General features: G+C 47.3%; 1 protein-coding gene across 2 annotated transcripts in view; it reads left to right on the forward strand.

Annotated features, from left to right (window-relative positions):
- Positions 1–5894: 5894 nt before the first annotated feature.
- Positions 5895–17607, forward strand: part of FXN (frataxin) — a 33878-nt gene continuing 22165 nt past the window's right edge. The window contains exons 1-2 of one of the 2 annotated variants that reach the window (XM_032290948.1): positions 5895–6587; positions 14998–15095. In XM_032290948.1, coding sequence (XP_032146839.1) covers positions 6414–6587; positions 14998–15095 — 272 coding nt within the window. In that variant the 5' untranslated portion in view covers positions 5895–6413. The remainder of the gene's footprint in view (positions 6588–14997; positions 15096–17607) is intronic. The other variant, XM_032290947.1, reaches the window with a different exon arrangement.

Here is a 17607-nt window from a genome sequence, read left to right on the forward strand (position 1 = left end):
TACCAGCTGCTGTTATTGAGCGCCACTTTGTGCCAGTCACTATTGCAAACATTTTATGTATGCGATTTTATCAACATGCCACAGGAAACTTAGAACATCATGTTAGTTATAATTTTCCATTCCTATTCTATAAATGAGAAAACTGAGGCTTAAAACATTTGAGTAACTTGCCCAAGGTTTTACAGCTTATACCTGACAGAGCTGGAGTTTGAATGAAAGTCACTTTGATTTCAGAATCTGAGTTCGTAATTTTTGTGGGCTGCGTCAGGAGGATGGGGATAACAAGGAAACCAGCTTTGGGGAGGGACTAACATTTCTGGGGTAGGGACTTCTTTCGTGATTTTTATATTCTGACTCACCATATTACTTTGAGTAATAAAATGCCAGTATATAGATGTATAACATCATTTTAATATTTTAAAATACTTGGTGTGAATAATTTACATATTAGATTTGCCCAGAGAATCATATGCTTCATTGTGACTCAAAGCTGCATTCATTTGGACAGCATTCAGGATCTGTCCCTCCCCTGTTTAAGACCCTTCCAAACTGTCTTGCTGTCATCCCCATTTCCCAGGCTTCTCATGAAATGGAGCCGTGTTTCCTACGTGAAGGGATCATTTCCATTTCCCACAGATCCTATGGTGGGCCCCTCTGTGCTTTTTAATGGAAATGTGTGAGAATGGCAGAGGGGCAGAAGGCAGGGAATTAAAGCAGAAAAGAAAGAGCGTGTGGTGGGAGATGAGGGAAGGAGGGGGAGGAGGACGGACGGGGAAGTTTCTGTTGTGTTCCCGCCCTCCCCTCCTTTCTTCCAGGACCGGGTTCTCTCCATTCCTCTCTCCACTGAGCCTCAGAGATGGGTCTCCTGGACACTGGACCCTCTATACTTGCAGCTTCTGCATCCTCAGGGCCAAAAATATTCTGGGAAAAAATACCAATAAAAAATACAACAGCACTGGGGCGCAGAGGCTCACGCCTGTAATCCCAGCACTTTGGGAGGCTGAGGTGGGTGGATCATGAGTCAGGAGTTCGAGACCATCCTGGCCACGGTGAAACCCCGTCTCTACTAAAATGCAAAAAATTAGCTGGTCGTGGTGACGAGCGCCTGTAGTCCCAGCTACTCACGAGGCTGAGGCAGGGAAATCGCTTGAGGCAGGGAAATCGCTTGAACCCAGGAGACCGAGGTTGCAGTGAGCTGAGACCGGGCCATCGCACTCCAGTCTGGCTGGCAACAGAGCAAGACTCCATCTCAAAACAAAAAATGTAACAACAAAAATACAAAAAACACAAATAGAAAAACAATACAGGATAACAATTTACACAGCATTTATACTGTATTGGCTACTATAAGTAATCTAGAGATTATTTAAAGTATACAGGAGGATATATGTAGGTTATATGCAAATACCACACCATTTTACTTATTTTTTTGAGACAGTGTCTTGCTCTGCCACCCAGGCTGGAGTGCAGTGGTATAGTCATAGCTCACTGCAGCCTCATATTCTTGAGCTCAAGCCATCTTTCCACCTCAGTCTTCAGAGTAGCTGGGACCACAGGCATGTGCCACCATGCTGAGCTAGTTTATTTTCATTTTTTTCTAGAGGTGGAGTATCACTATATTGCCCAGTGAACTCCTGGCCTCAAGAGATCCTTCCCCCTCAGCCTCCCAAAATGCTGGGATTACAGGCATGAGTCATTGCACTCGGCCTACCACACCATTATATCAGAGACCTGAGCATCCCTGGATTTTGGCATCCATGGGAGATCATAGGAAACATCCTCCACAGATTCCAAGGGACAACTGCATTCTCAAAGCTCACCCTCTGTCTCTCAGGAAACTTTATTTCTGTTTTTGTTTTTTGAGATAGAGTTTCACGCTTGTCACCAGGCTGCACTACAATGGAGTGATCTCAGCTCACTGCAATCTCCGCCTCCTGGTTTCAAGCGATTCTCCAGCCTCAGCCTCCTGAATAGCTGGGATTACAGGCACACACCATTACAACCAGCTAATTTATGTATTTCTAGTAGAGATGGGGTTCGCCATGTTGGCCAGGCTTGTCTTGAACTCCTGATCTCAGGTGATCCACCCGCCTCGGTCTCCCAAAAAATACTGGGATTATAGGTGTGAGCCACCAAGCCTGGCCTGTTTTTGTTGTTGCCCAGGGCGGAGTGCAGTGCTGCAGTCTCGGCTCAATGTAGCCTCTTCCTCCTGGGTTCAAGCAATTCTCCTACCTCAGCCTCCTGAGTAGCTGGAATTACAAGTGCTTGCCACACACCTGGCTAATTCTTGCATTTTACTTAGTAGAGACAGGGTTTTACCATGTTGGCCAGGCTGGTCTCGAACTTCTGACTTCAAATAATCCACCTGCCTTGGCCTCTCAAAATGCTGAAATTATAGGCATAAGCCACCATGCCCGACTCATTTTTAAGGCTTTTCTACTCATTAAAATTAAATTTTCTCATCTCTATTTAAAACAAAATATAGGCTGGGCGCAGTGGCTCTGTAGTTCTGCAGTCTTTACTTTCAGCACTTTGGGAGGCCAAGGCAGATGGATCGCTTGAGCCCAGGAGTTCAAGACCAGTCTGGGCAACATGATGAAACTTCTCCTCTATAAAAAATGCAAAAAGTAGCCAGGCATGCTGGGGGCTGCTGTGAGTTATGACCATACCACTGCACTTCAGCCTGAGCAGCAGAATGAGACTCTGTTTCAAACAAACAAAAACCCAAACAAACAAAAAGGGGGAGTTAGGAGGAAGTTGCATCCTTTTTACGACCTAGACTTGGAAGTCACCAGCATCACTTCTGCAGTACCCTATTGGTTGGAATAGTTATAGCCCCCACCTGAATTTGAAGAGAGGAGAATAGATCCCATCCCTGAGTAACAAGAGTGTCAAAGTCCCAAAGAGCGTATGATATGGGACAAATATTGGTGTGGTCCTCTTTGGAAGATCCAATCTTGCATACCAGGCAAAGAGATGAAAGACTAAGGAATAACATGAAGGATAACCAGAGAGGGTAAAAGCATCGTTTGTTCTAGGAACTATAAATGGTTTGGAGAAGCAAAGATGTCTAGATGCCTCCCAATATGCAGAGAGGGGTGTACAGAGGAGAGTGGTGAGGGCTCTGGGAGAGCTAAGGTGGGCAAGAAAGCTTCCCCTGTCATGTTAAGAAAGCTGGGATTTATCTTGATGATGGTGAAAGTGGAGGGCTATGGTTACAGTCACATTTTAGATTCAGATTTTTAGATTTAAAATGATCACCCTGGTGACACTGGCTTAACTTTTTGCCCAAGGCCTATGCTACTGTAGTGCTTCTGAAGCTTTAAAGCACATTAGAATCACCTGGTGGTCTTGTTAAACCATGGATTGCTGGGCCTCGAAACCCCAGAGATTGTAATTCAGGCCAGGCGCTGTGGCTCTCGCCTGTAATCCCAGCCCTTTGGGATACAAAGGTGGGAGGATCACGAGGTCAGGTGATCGAGAGCACCCTGGCTAACACGGTGAAACACCATCTCTACTAAAATTAGCCAGGCATGGTGGCATGCGCCTGTAGTCCTAGCTACTTGGGAGTCCGAAACAGGAGAATCGCTTCAACCCAGGAGACAGAGGCTACAGTGAGCCAAGATCGCGCCACTGCACTCCAGCCTGGACGACAGAGGTTCTGGCTCAAAAATAAATAAATAAATAAATAAAAGAGATTATGAGTCAGTAGGTCTAGAACAGGACCTGAGAGTTTGTATTTCTAACAAGTTTCCAGGTGATGCTGAGGCTGCTGTCCCAGGGACCACATTTGAGAATCACTGCCCTACGATAAATCCTATCAAAATATCTTGAGTAGAGCATGTGAAGACTGGTGAAATCCTCCCCCACCCATAACCTGACAGGTTCTAGGATCTGTCTACTTAGGGCTAAAAGCAACCAAGAGGAAAAGGCACAGTGTACCACAGGGTCCCTCAACATCTTCTCCCATGCCACAGTGCCTCAGCTTCTTACTAAGTGTTCCTGATTCCTCTTGACTACCTCCAAGAAACTGGAGAAGGACAAATTCTTGTGAAGACTTCATCTTCTCTGATCTGGTACTCTAGGTCTATTTCTTTGGCCAAAAAGATGGAGCAAGGACATCAACTTTGCAGGGAGCAGGGGCGGGGTGGGGGGCATTTGCTAGTGCCCTTTCTATGCCAGAACTTGCTAAGCATGCTAGTTAATAATGAAGCAGTGCTGGGCATAGTGGCTCACGCCTGTAATCCCAACACTTTGGGAGGCTGAGGTGGGCAGATCACCTGAGGTCAGGAGTTCGAGACTAGCCTGGCCAACATGGTGAAACCCCATCTCTACTAAAAATACAGAAATTAGCCAGGCATGATGGTGGGCACCTGTAATCCCAGCTACTCAGGAGGCTAAGGCAGGAAAATCCCTGGATCCCAGGAGGTGGAGGTTGCAGTGAGCATAGATCGTGCCACTGCACTCCAGCCTGGGCAAGAGAGCAAGATTCTGTCTCAAATAATAATAATGATGATGATGATGATGCAGCTCTCTCTGTGTATATAATGCAGTTCTGGTCATGTGAGCAAGGGCCTCACACTTGGTGTGGCAGAGTCTGAGACCATGGCTGGCAACAAAACACTCCCCTTTGATGCCTATGGGTCCTCCCTTTATGGCTTCAAGGAGGGCTTCTCCATCTTGGCAGTATTTTGGACTGCATAGTTCTTTGCTGCACGGGTGGAGGGCTGTCCTGCACATCATAGGATACTTAGCAGCAACCCTGGCCTCTCCCTACTAGATGTCAGTAGAACACACCCACCCCACAGCTGCCCATTGTGACAATCAAAAGCATCTCCAGATAGTCTGCAGACGAGAAGTAATTTCTCCAGGCCTGGCATATACATAACGGTGCTTAATAAGCAGCTTCCTAGAATTAATTAAACACAGAAAGATGTCTCTCATCCAGAACAACCTGGACCACCTCCTCCACCCTATTTTTGAAGGCCCTGTGCAAATGCCACTTCTTCCATGAATACTTCCTTGGTTCCCCCTACTTCTAGCTCTATATAATCTCCCACTCGGGACTCACACCTGTTAGTTTACATTCCTCTTGACACTTGTCATTTAGCATCCTAAGTATGTAAATGTGTCTCTCTTCAGGATTCACAAAGTGGCTTTGGAAGAACTTTAGTACCTTCCCATCTTCTTTGCCATGAAACATGTACACAATTGACATTTCTTTTTCTTTTCTTTTCTTTTTTTTTTTTTTTTAAGACAGTATCTTGTTACCGTGGTTGGGCTGGAATGCAGTGGCTATTCACAAACACAATCATAGCTCACTGCAGCCTTGAGCTCCCAGGCTCAAGTGATCCTCCTGCCTCAGCCTCCTGAGTAGCTGAGACTACAGACATGCACTGCCACACTCGGCTCACATTTGACATCCTCTAAAGCATATATAAAATGTGAAGAAAACGTTTGCAATTTGTATCCCTTTGCAATATGTATCAGAAGTAAAAGTCTCTTTCAAAATCTATTAACAATAGTCCAGGCACGGTGGCTCATGCCTGTAGTCTCAGCACTTTGTAAGGCCCAGGCGGGCAGACTGCTTGAGCCTAGTTCAAGACCACCCTGGGCAACATAATGATACCCCCTTTCTACAAAAAGTACAAAAATTTAGCTGGGTGTGGTGGTACACACCTGTATAGTGTCAGCTAATTGGGAGGTTGAAATGGGAGGATTGCTTCAGCCAGGGAGGGGGAGGTTGCAGTGAGCCAGGACCGCACCACTGCACTCCAGCCTTGGTGACAGAGTGAGACCGCATCTCAAACAAACAAATAAATAAATAAACACAATTAACAATAACATTTATTGTGCGCTTAACAGGAACCAAGCCCTGTCCAAAAAAACTTTACACGGCTTACCTCATTTTATCGTTACTACAATCCTATGAAGTAGGAACTTTTATAAACCTTATTTTATAAACAAGGCACAGAGAGGTTAATTAACTTGCCCACTGGTCACACAGGTAGCAAGTGGGTAGAGAGATTTACACAAGGCATCCATCTCCTGGCCCCACATGCCCACCTGCTGTAACCCACACTGGGGGCCAACAGCTTCAATTCATAAATGCACCCACTTCCCAGCAAGACAGCAGCTCCCGAGTCCCTTCTATTTAGAATTTCTTAAGCGGCGGGTCACCAGGCTGCAGTCTCCCCGCGGTCAGGGGTCCTGGTTGCACTCCGTGCTTTGCACAAGGCAGGCTCTCCATTTTTGTTAAATGCACGAATAGGGCTAAGCTGGGAAGTTCTTCCTGAGGTCTATCTAACGTCTGGCTGTTTCCCCACAGAAGACCGCCTGCGGCCTGTGGCCACCAGGGGTCGCCGCAGCGCCTCCGCGCTGGAGGGCGGAGCGGGCCGCAGACCGGGAGCAGCATGTGGACTCTCGGCCGCCGCGCAGCCGCCGGCTTCCTACTCTGGCCGTCGTCCCCCAGCCCGGCCCAGGCCCGGACCGTCACCCGGGCCCCGCGGCGGGGGGAGTTGGCCCAGCTCTGCGGCCGCCGCGGCCTGCACACCGGAATCGCAGAGGCCTGCGCATCCCGCCGCGCCGTGAGTATCCGCGCCAGCCACCGCCGCGGGCCGCACGCCGCACGCCGCACGCCTGCGCAGGGAGGCGCCGCGCACGCCCGGGACGCTCCGAGGACGCTCACCCCCCGGACCCCCCGCGAGCTCCGGTGCCTGGGGGCATGGCGGCGAACGTGCTCCCTGCGGGCCCGGCGGCAGCGGCCTTGCAACTCCCTTCCCTAGTTATCCTGGTTGCATTTGCACTGGCTTCTGCTTTCTGATGGAAAGAGGGACGTTTTTTCCTGCTGTGCGACTGCGAGGCACCGCACGGGCGAAGGCCTGGCAGGCTGGTGGAGGGGGCCGGTTCCGAGGGGTCTGCGGCTGTCTCCATGCTTGTCACTTTTCTGCGAGGATTTGTTTCAGTAATTTTAATATACGATATCTGCTAGTCTATACATACACATGTACATAACGTGTGTGTGTATCTACATGTATAGGATGTGTGTGTGTGTGTTTGCGCGCAGGGACGCACACGCACGTATTTTCAAGCCTGGATTTTTTTTTTTTAACCAAATACTTTGATGGAGGGAGGTGAAATTTCAGTGCTGTAGAGTAGTTAGAGCAGCAGGGTCCCTGGCTTTTGGAAAATGACCCGACCTGGCTTCCAAATTCTGCCCCACTCGGCAAAGCTGTGTGATCTTGGGGGATCCCCTAACCTCTGAGGCGTGGCTTTGTATTCTGTATGGAGAAGATAAAGATGACGCCCATGCTGCGGACCTGGTGTGAGGATTATATAGGAATAACATATGTGAAGTCTTCAGCACTTCAAATTAGTTCCCCTTTCTTCCTTTGGGGAAACAAAGAAATATCTGACCTAGTTAATGCCAGGACTTCAAAGGAGGACGCCCAAAGAATGGCTGTGGGGATGAGGAAGATTGCTCAAGAGGAGGACGTGGTATTTAATGAGGATCTCGAAGATGCCAAGGAAAGGGTGGAGAGTGTTCCACGAGGAGGGAACGATCTGAGCAAAGTCCAGGAATGCGGAAGGGGATCCCTTCTGAGCGGCTGGTGCGCGCATGTGTTGGGGGAGATGAAGGAGGCAGGCCATGTCCAACCCATATTTGTGTTGGGCTCCGGAGTTTGTACTTTAGGCTTAAACTTCCCACTGACACGTGTTATTTGCCCCACATTGTGTTTGAAGAAACTTTGGGATTGGTTGCCAGTGCTTAAAAGTTGAGACTTAGGAAATGAATTTCCTGGCAGGGCGCAGTGGCTCACGCCCATAATCCCAGCATTTTGGGAGGCCTAGGCAGGTGGATCACCTGAAGTCAGGAGTTCAAGACTAGCCTGGCCAGCATGGTGAAATCCTGTCTCTACTAAAAATACCAAAAAAAAAAAAAAAAGAAAGAAAGAAAAGTTAGCCGGGCGTAGTGTCACACACATGTAATCCTAGCTGCTCCGGAGGCTGAGACAGAATTGCTTGAACCCGGGAGGCGGAGTTTGCCGTGAGCTAAGATCGCTAACTGCAAGATCCAGCCTTGCTGGCAAAGCAAGACTCCATCTCAAAAACAAACAAACAAAAACCATAGTAATAGCCAGGCGCGGTGGCTCACACCTGTAATCCCAGAACTTTGGGAGGCTGAGGCAGGCAAGTCACCTGAGGTCGGGAGTTCGAGACTGGCCTGACCAACATGGAGAAACCCCGTCTCTCCTAAAAATACAAAATAAGCCAGGCGTGGTGGCTGATGCCTGTAATCCCAGCTACTCAGGAGGCTGAGGCAGGAAAGTCACCTGAACCCGGGAGGCGAAGGTTGCAGTGAGCCGAGATTGCACCACTGCACTCCAGCCTGAACGACAGAGTGGGACTCCGTCTTAAAAAAAAGAAAAGGAAAAAACATCTCCTAATAACTCTATTATCACTTCAAATAATTAAAGTTGAAAATCCAGGTCCTCAGTCCCACTAGCCACATTTCTAGTGCTCAGTAACCATGAGGGCTGTTGACCGCCACACAGGACAGCATATTTTGTACATGATCGGTTTCTCAGCTCTGGCTACTCAGCAGAACCCAGAATCCACAGAAATGGCTTTTAAGAGCACAGCTCCACAGCCTCCAGGCCCAGGCTTACCCACCGGAGGCTGGGAAGGACTCTGGTTCCACGAGGCAGCCTATGTTTTTTGATGGAGGGATGTGACGGGGGCTGCATCTTTAACATTTCCCCTTAAATACTAGAGACAGCTTCGAGGAGGAGATAACTGGATGTGTCTTAGTCCATTTTCTGTTGCTTATAACAGAATGCCCGAAACTGGGCATTTATAAAGAAAAAGAATTTTTTTCTTATTGTTCTGGAGGCTGAGAAGTCCAAGGTCAAGGCGCCTTTCTTGCTAGTGGCGACCTTGCAGAGTATTGAGGCGGCACGGGGTATCACATGGTAAGGGGCTGAGTGTGCTACCTCAAGTCTCTTTTCCTTTTCTTCTAAAGCCTACCTAGTTCCAATCCCATGATAACCCATTAATCTATGAATGCATTAATATTTGGATTAATTATTGGATTAATATCTTTGGATAATCTATGAATGGATTAATCAATTCATGAGGGAAGAGCCTTCATGACCCAGTCACCTCTTAAAGGCCCCGACTCTCAATACTGCCACATTGGGAATTATGTTTCAACATGAGTTTCAGAGGTGACAGACATTCAAACCATAGCATGTGGCCTCATATATAACTCAGTAAGCTCCTGAGGCATCCAATTCTGCATGCCTTGGACAGCTTTTAGACATCTGTCCATTTTCCTAGAGGGACAAGACCATCACCCATGACCCTATGACCTTTTGACTTTAGGCCTAACAAGCAGGTTATACCCTCACTCACTTTCAAATTATTTTTATTGCCTTGCAGACAATTACACAAGTTTATACATTTAAAAAGATATATAAATATTTATACTACTTAAAAACTAATAATAAATGCTGTGGTCTGAATGTTTGTGTCACCCCACCATTCATATGTTAAAACCTTGTCACCAAAGTGATATTAGGAGATGGGACCCTTGGGAGGTGATGAGGTTTGAGGGTGGAGCCCATGTGATTGGGATTAGTGCCCTTGTAAAATAGCCCAAGGGAGCTTGTTCACCCTTTCACAGTGATAAGGCATCATCTATGAACCTGGAAAATGGCCCTTGCCAGACACCAGAGCTGTTGGTGCATTGATCTTGGATTTCCCACCCTCCAGGACTCTGAGAAACACATTTCTACTGTTTATAAGCCACCCAGTGGGTGGTATTTTGTTATAGCATCCAAGCTAAGAAAATAACAAATACTTGTATCCATGATACTAGGTTAAGAGAGAGAATTTGTTTGTTCCTCAAGAGGCCCTTGTGCTCACCCCATCACTGCCCCATCCTCCCTGGAGGAATCTGCCAGCCCGAATTCTGTTAATCATACCCTCCTTTTCTTAGAGCTTGACCTTCTCTGTATCTCCCTCAAGCTATGTATTATTTATATACAAGGCGTTCTGCTGTATCAATTCTGCTATGGCTAGTAAGGACTGGTCTGGATGGCCAACAGAGAGGCCAGCTTTCCTTCCCAGGTGTCCCCTTGTTGCCCCAGGCCCTGTCAAACCACAGCAATTGAAGAACGAATTGGGACTATGCCTTATACGGGGAGTTCAACACAAAATCGGTTCAATACTGATTCTGAACATGGTCATCATTGATGTATGCAGTTGTCATTTATTTATTTTCACTGCTGGATAGTATCCATTTCGGTGAATATATCACACTCTATCCAGGCTCCTTTAGGTGACGTTTGGTTGATTGTGGTGTTCTTTTGTTATGTTGGTGCTGCTGTGAGTGTCCTTGTGCATGGACAGAAGTTCCTTTCGGGTGAATTCCTCAGAATGGAGTTGCTGGGCAAAGGGCAAGCCAATAATGTACTCATTTGATGCCAAAAGTATCTGTACCAGTTCATCCTCCCCCTGCAAAGCATGAGTCCTGATTCACTCTTCAAGTGCTGTGGTTTGACAGGGCTGGGGATGACAAGGGGACACCTGGGAAGGAAGGCTGGCCTCCCTGCTGGCCACCAAGGCCAGTCCTTATCAGGGGGTGGGCGATGACTGGGTCAGGTAGTTCCTGACCCATGGACCTGAGACTTTAGGCCCAGAAACTATCTAATATTTCCTCAAATGCATCCCATGAGCCGGCACTGTGTGAGCGAGCACACACATCTGAAGACTCAAGCTAGGCAAGCCTACCATGATATGTGGTCCAAGGGCTTGTGGGTGACTTGGAGTTAGAGGGAGACGTGGCTGCCGGGTGGCTTTAAAAAGAACACTCATCTTATGACCTTGACCTCTGAGCTCTGCCTCTCTCAAGCAGAACAGAATGGAGCCTCCCCTAGGCGGAAGCTGAAGTTTGCCTCTGACCTAGGTCTCCATGCTTTTGTTCAGAGCCTGAACACCCTCAGGCTCTGTATTTGGGGTATTTCTGTTCTCTTGTTTTATGCTCACAGTTACTAGGTTTGTTGTGAGTACCATGATCCCTTCCTTCAGAGAAGGAAACTGAGGTTCCAAAAGGCTTAGCAGTTGCCCAAGGAATGTTAACTTGGCAAAAGCAGGTAAGATATAAAGCAAGGAGTATTTGGCAATGGTTCTTTTTTATGATTAAACACAGTCGAAGAAAGACTTCTATTTCTGGCTGTGAATGAGTAATCTACATTGACCTACATTTGACCAAATCTCCCACCAATAACAACCATCAAATCTCTATTAAATTAAAACACACACACAAAACAAACAAACAAACAATAAAACAAAAAAACAGCCGTGTGAAGGTATCAGCTAAGACAACTAAGGTTCAAGGGTCTGGGATCCTGGAGAGAAGGGAGCTTCCCCAAGGTGAACCCGACATTCTCAGACACTTTTCCTTGGATGTTTTGAGCACTGCTCTGATTCCTGGAAAAACAATTCCTTCCTCTATGCACAGACTCTGGGACCAGACAGCTTGGGTTCCGTCCCAGCCCTACCACTTGATATCTCTGTATCTGTGTAGGCAAGTGACCCTTTGGTGCCTCAGTTTCCTCATCTGTAAAACACAACTACAGTGGATCCTCATTCGTTAAGATTCTGTATTTGTGAATTTGCTCACTTGCTAAAATTTGTTACCCCAAAATCAATACCCCTGGCCCTTTTGTGGTCGTTTCAAAGATGTGTTCAGAGTAGCAAAAAAAATGTGAGCTCCTCCAGGTGCATGTTCCCAACCAAGGTCCGACAAAGTGCTGCCCTGCCTTCTTATATCAGCTGTCATAGTGCAAACAAGTGTCCTTTTCATAGTCTGGTTAGTGCCATGTTTTTCACATTTTTGTACTTTTTTTTTTTTTTTGGTAGGTTAAAATTGTCTCGAAGTGCAATGCAAAGTTCAGCATGAAGAGGCTGTGATGTTCCTCACAGAGAACATGCATGTGTTAGAGAAGCTTTGTTCAGGCATGAGTTAAGGTGCTGTTGTCCTGAGATCAATTAATGTGTTACTATTGTTTGAGACAGGCTCTGTTGCCCAGACTGCTGAAGTGCAATGGTGTAATCATAGCTCATTTATGGCCTCTACTTCTCTGCCTCAGGCGATCCTCCCACCTCAGCCTCTTGACTAGCTGGAACTACAGGTGCACCCCACCACACCCAGCTAATGTTTTTTATTTTATTTATTATTTTATTTTATTTTTGAGACAGAGTTTCACTTATTACTCACGTTGGAGTGCAATGGTGCGATCTTGGCTCACTGCAGCCTCCACCTCCCGGGTTCAAGCAATCCTCCTGCCTCAGCCTCCTGAGGAGCTGGGATTACAGCCATGTGCCATAATGCCTGGCCAATTTTTGCATTTTAAGTAGAGGCGGGGTTTTACTATGCTGTTCAGGCTAGAATTCCTGACCTCAGGTGATCTACCGCTTCAGCCTCCCAAAGTGCTGGGATTACAGGTGTGAGCCACCGTGCCCAGCCTCATGTTTTTGATTTTTTAAGTTGAAATGAAGTCTCTCTGTGTTGCCCAGGCTGACCTCAAACTCCTGAGCTCAAGTAATCCTCCCACCTTGGCCTCGCAAAGTGCTCTGATTATAGGGTTGAGCTACCATGCCCAGCCAAGATCAATGTTAATGGATCAACTATATATATATATTACATAAGATGTCTTTAAACAGAAATAAGGTTATGTATTGATCGACTGTTAACAAGGTTGTGACTGGCAGCTTACAAGGACCTAGCCTTATATTTCTCCTATAACTAATTTACTCATTAAGTGTTTGTGGCAACTTTCTAGCACAAAACTGTCAAGAATAAGGACTGTAATAAGAGTATGTCCGTCACAGGATTGTAATGAGGACAGTCCATTTATGTAAAGGCTGAGAGCAGTGTCAACAGATGGAGAACACTCTAGAATGTGTGATAGCTTAACGGTGGTTATCATGGCTGCACTTTCACTTTTCCTTCAGAGCCATGTGTTTCTAAGGTCTGCGCTCTGCCCCCCACCTCCCCTTCCTCTGCCCCCCAGCCTGTTTCCTCCTCCACTCACTTCTCAGCCCTGTGCCTTCTGCCTTCTCTTTTCTGAGTTTGCCAAGGGTACTGCTGGCTCAAGAGCAGTAACTAACAGTCTCTCGCCCCTTCTCTCCATAGCAACCAGTGACCTTTGGAGAATGTAAATCTTATCACCAACCTCTTAAAGCCCTTTGGTGCCTTCCCAGGAAGACATCCAGCTGGGGTTCTTGGCAAGGCCCGAGGCCGCCCCCACCTCGCTCCATCACCTCCGCTGTCACGTCCCCTGCATCTCACCACTCCAGCTGCGCCACTCTTGTGCCCCACTGGCTCTTGTCTGATTATTTCCTTCATCTCCCCAGCTGGTCAGCAGAGCTGGTGGTAATCAACTCAGACCCTGTTGCCTGTATGTCCAGCAGTTAGGGACTAAAAACAATTCACAGGTCACATTCTCTCCTGCAGATCATGCTAATAAGATCTGTCAGACAGCAGTCAGAGCCAATCCTCTGGACTTCAGCAGGCTCCTGCCTCTTGCTATTTCCTGTTGCTTCTCTTAGTGACCTTTTAAGAGCATTGTGGATGCCTCCCAGCCTCCTGCTAACCACCCTGTAACCTGAACAGCCTGCAACAGCCCCCCCAGTAGAACTTTCTGATGTGATGGAAATGCTGTGTTTGCGCCACTAGCCACCTGTGGCCACAGGGTTCTTAAAACTGCTGGTGCAGTTGAGGAGCTGATTTGGTTTTATCTCCAACAAATTTAAATGTAAATAGCTACATGTGGCTTGTTGGCTAGCCTGTTGGACAACACAGGCTTAGAGAGACACAGGGAGAACTCACTGTAATGCACTAAAACAAGGTCAACAAAATCCTAAGAAATATTCCTGAAAAACTTTAACATAGGGCTGGGTGCAATGGCTCATGCCTGTAATCCCAGCAGTTTGGGAAGCTGAGAGGGCAGATCACTTGAGGCCAAGAGTTTGAGACCAGACTGGCCAATATGGTAAAACCCAGTCTCTACTAAAAATACAAAAATCAGCCAGATGTGGTGGGGGGCACCTGTAGTCCCAGCTACACGGGAGGCTGACGCACAAGAATCACTTGAACCCAGGAGGCAGGGGTTTGTAGTGAGCTGAGATCGTGCCACTGCACTCCAGCCTGGGTGACAGAGCGAGTCTTTGTCTCAGAAACAAAAAACAAAAACAAACCAAAAAAAAACTTGAGCATGATTATGTAACTGAAATGCAGGTTAGTTGCTTCCCGGATGCAGAGTCCAATTAACAAGAGGAGCAAGGCCTGGTACCAAAAAAAAGTAAATTTATTCTGAAACTAGCTTGGGTAAAGGGTACAAAGTGTCCTCCCTTTCTTTAAAAGTGTGGGTTCCCCTTTGGAACAGAAAGTGGACGCGTTTTTTTTTTTATAAGATAGGAGGGGAAGGGCACAAGGGCAAGTGAGGGGGGTCCCTCTGCTAGCTCCATGCCTACTCTATAGGACAGTTGATTTGGCACCTTCCTGGGTATAAATGAGCTATGGCAGCAGCCAAGTGGGCATGCTTTCAATATGCTCTGAGGCATCCCTGAGGGTGGAAGTTCCAGGCCACCCCCTGGAGGTGAAAGTTCCAAGGTGGGTTTACTTTGGTCTGCAAATCTACTGTCAATTGGAGGAGAGATCTGTGCTCTAGAAAAGCTTGCCCTGCAGGGAATGTCCGTTGAGGGGGAGGTGAAAGGTTATATTTGCATTGCTGAAGGGCTAAGAAGGAAACTGGGAGCTAGGGGAAAGGAGAGGAGAGGATAAATTTTTTTAAGAAAAGTAACACATTCCCCTTTTCTTAGAAAAAATGGGACACTTTCGTATGTAGAAGTATCAATATATAAATTATGCATTAATGGATTGTAATTCACTGAAAAACTAGTAACGTACTTCTTAACTTTGACTTTCAGAGGTTGAATCTTCGTGGCCTCAACCAGATTCAGAATGTCAAAAAGCAGAGTGTCTATTTGGTGAATTTGAGGAAAATGGGAACTTTGGGTCACCCAGGGTAAGGTAAAACACCTTCCATGTCAGAGATGTCTTCCTCCTTCTCTTCCTTTCCCATAAGAACCTGTTTTCTTCCAACCGCAACAATCGTAGGTGTCTTTTTATATGACTGAGTATCCACCACATTATTTTTCATGAAATAGTGTTAGGTTGTATGGGTGTGATGTAATCCATTTAACCTATCCCCTATTGTTGGATGTTCAGGTTGTTTCCAGAGTTTTGATACCATTTTATTCAATATCCTAATAGTTAGGGCAGGCCATGCTGCTATAATAATAGACCTAAAAATGTAATGGCCCAAACCAATGTTTGTATCCTCCTCTCTGGCCAGTCCAGGGTTGGCATCCCTCATGAAATGAATTAGGATGTGGTGGCATGTGCCTGTAGTCCCAGTTACTTGGGAGGCTGAGGTGGGAGGATCGCTTGAGCCCGGGGGTTCTGGGCTGTAGTGTGTTATGACGATCAGGTGTCCGCACTAAGTTTGGCATCAATGTGGTGACCTCCCAGGAGTGGGAGACCACCAGGTTGCCTAAGGAGGGGTGAACTGGCCCAGGTCGGAAAACGGAGCAGGTCAAAACTCCCGTGCTGATCAGTAGTGGGATCGCGCCTGTGAATAGTCACTGCACTCCAGCCTGGGCATCATAGCGAGACCCCATCTCTAAAAAAAATTTTTTAATAATAAAAAGAAATGAATGAGAAACTACACTCCTTCCAGCTTCCAGTTCAGTCCTTATCTGTCAGTGCCATACTGCCCTCTGCGTTGTTGAGTCTCAGTCACCTTGTCCAAGTTCCATTTCCCAGAAAGGACTAGAAGCACAGAAGGTCTGGAAGTGCCACTTGTTCCTCACTGACATTCTGGTGAGAAGAACTTAGTGGCATGGCCTTAGCTAACCGTAAGGGAAGCTGGGAAATATAGTCTAGCAAGTGCCCTGGAAGAAGCCAGCAATGATTCCCGTGGAAAGCTGTCAGGCATGGCTGCAGCCTACTCCCTGCCAACCTGTATCTGCATGACCCTCCTTCCACACTCAGATGCATTTACCCCCAGCCCCAAGAAAGCCAACCGATGGCCATGTGGTCACCGCAGCTACCTCCAAGTCCAAGATTTCCAGGTGACAGGCAGTCTCCTCTTTCTCAGCTTTAGGAATGACATCTTCTGACCTACACACAGAAACACGAGGACACACACACACACACACACACACACACACACATGATAGAGAGGAACAGTATAACTGCAACTGTAACTCCATTCAGAAAAGAGTCACAGCCCTGGCCCCCACCCCGCAGCAGTGGAGCCCTGTCGGCAGCACTGGCAGTGGAGCTTGCTCCTCCACAGATCCCTGCTTCAGCCTCCCTGGGAGCTCCTGCTTGTCTGTTACTTTCCTTGGCCACAGGGGAGGCAGGCAGTGGGAAGTGTGCCCTCCTTGGGGGCGAGCAGCCTTCACTGTCTACTTCATGCTGATAACAGTTTGGGGTTCCACAGCCTGTTTTAAGACACCAATAGGCTATTTTAGGCCAGACTCATTTTTCTTCTTCTTTCTTTCTTTCTTTCTTTTTTTTTTTTTTTTTTTTTACGAAATCTTACTCTGTCACCCAGGCTGGAGTGCAGTGGTGCCGTCTCATCTCGCTGCAGCCTCCGCCTCCTGGGTTCAGGCAATTCTCCTGCGTCAGCCTCCTAAGTAGCTGGAATTATAGGCGTACACTGCCACGCCCAGCTAGTTTTTGTATTTTTAGTAGGGATGGGATTTCACCATGTTGGCTAGGCTGGTCTCAAACTCCTAACCTTAGGTGATCTACCTACCTAGGACTCCCAAAGTGCTAGGATTAAAGGCATGAGCCACCACGCCCAGCACAGACTCATTTTTCTTTGAGAGTAGAGTTTTCCCTCAGGCAGTCCTATGTGCCAGGAACCACATCCAAATTTCCTCCCTGGATGGGAGCCTCAGGCTGCCTTATCTCCTTGCATGCTCCCTTACCCAGCTCTGTCAGCCTAAGGACAGGCACCTTGAGTTTATGTTAGACGATAAGATTGGGGACCAGCAATGCCCTCAACCTGGTTTTTGCAGCAGGATTGGGTCCCTTGTTTTGGCTCAGTGGGAAGCCTTTGCTGTTCAAAGCCTTAGTTTCTCTGGCTGGGCATAGTGGCTCATGCCTGTAGTCCCTGCACATTAGGAGGCTGGGGCGAGCGGATCACCTGAGGCCAGGAGTTCAAGACCAGTCTGACCAACATGGCGAAACCCTGTCTCTACTAAAAATACAAAAAATTAGCCAGGAGTGGTGGTGGGCACCTGTAATCCAGCTACTCAGGAGGCTGAGGCAGGAGAATTGCTTGAACCTGGGAGGCGGAGGCTGCAGTAAGCTGAGATCGTTCCATTGCACTCCAGCCTGGACAACAAGAGTAAAACTCTGTCTCAAAAAACAAAAAAAAAAAAATGCCTTGGATTTTCCCTTTGACTTTCCATGTTGCAGCATTTTATCTCCAATGCTCCATTTCATTCCATCCACTTGCAGAT

Source organism: Sapajus apella, unplaced genomic scaffold (genome assembly GCF_009761245.1).
Source record: "Sapajus apella isolate SASKATOON/1434 unplaced genomic scaffold, GSC_monkey_1.0 scaffold24, whole genome shotgun sequence".
NCBI classification, from domain to species: Eukaryota; Metazoa; Chordata; class Mammalia; order Primates; family Cebidae; genus Sapajus; species Sapajus apella.